Source organism: Priapulus caudatus, unplaced genomic scaffold (genome assembly GCF_000485595.1).
Source record: "Priapulus caudatus unplaced genomic scaffold, Priapulus_caudatus-5.0.1 Scaffold1395, whole genome shotgun sequence".
Taxonomy (NCBI): Eukaryota; Metazoa; Priapulida; class Priapulimorpha; order Priapulimorphida; family Priapulidae; genus Priapulus; species Priapulus caudatus.
The window spans coordinates 64,787-65,613 of record NW_014578456.1 but is presented as its reverse complement, the minus strand read 5'-3'; the positions used below and the strand labels follow the sequence as shown (position 1 = coordinate 65,613).

Genomic DNA, 827 nt, shown 5'->3' with positions numbered 1-827 from the left:
GTTTGTGTCTCGTGTTTTTCAGTACGTGCATTCGGCTGGGATAATCCATCGTGTTTGTGTCTCGTGTTTTTCAGTACGTGCATTCGGCTGGGATAATCCATCGTGTTTGTGTCTCGTGTTTTTCAGTACGTGCATTCGGCTGGGATAATCCATCGTGTTTGTGTCTCGTGTTTTTCAGTACGTGCATTCGGCTGGGATAATCCATCGGGTGAGTAAAGATCAGCGAAAAAACACGTTACGCTCGACATTTCGATATTGATATTACCGTCTCACTGTTCGCTAACTATCAGTGACGGCATCAAGCGAAAGATATTTCTACAGGTTTAGCGCTGTTTCTTTCGACGACCACCATAATTAATACAGTGCCGACTTGCATCGCGTTTTTGCAAACAAGTTCGTTTTTTCGTCGCTGTCGATCGTGTTGATGTGCTCACGCGGTTTCACGTGCGTGTTCGGATGCGGCGTTCGTTATGTAATTGGATCGCGTGTTTCGACGTTTCAGGATCTAAAGCCGGCGAACCTAGCTGTTAGTGAGGAGGTTGAGCTGAAGGTTAGACTGATCTCTGTGTTTGTTTTCTTACGTATTTCATTGTTGATAATTTTGATTTCAGGATCTAAAACCGAGCAACATAGCTGTTAACGAGGACTGTGAATTAAAGGTTGGAATTAGTATTTTAATACGTTAACGATCTGTGTGTGCACGCGACGTTAGGTTGGGGGTAAAGGATCCTGCTAAAGGATAAAGCCTGCATCGCCTAACACCTTCTTTCTCTCTCTCTCTCTCTCTCGCTCTCTCTCGCTCTCTCCCTCTCTCTCTCTCTCTCTCG

General features: G+C 45.1%; 2 protein-coding genes across 2 annotated transcripts in view; one reads left to right on the top strand and one right to left on the bottom strand.

Moving 5' to 3' along the window:
* The window catches only part of LOC106816491 (mitogen-activated protein kinase 14-like), a 24,923-nt gene extending 24,237 nt beyond the window's left edge, over positions 1-686 (top strand). Inside the window, exons 5-7 of the mRNA XM_014821116.1 lie at positions 179-208; positions 503-550; positions 612-686. Of these exons, the coding sequence (XP_014676602.1) occupies positions 179-208; positions 503-550; positions 612-686 (153 nt within the window). The remainder of the gene's footprint in view (positions 1-178; positions 209-502; positions 551-611) is intronic.
* LOC106816493 (guanine nucleotide-binding protein-like 3 homolog) overlaps positions 1-827 on the bottom strand; it is a 10,259-nt gene that overhangs the window by 491 nt on the left and 8,941 nt on the right. The gene's annotated exons all lie outside the window — the stretch shown is intronic.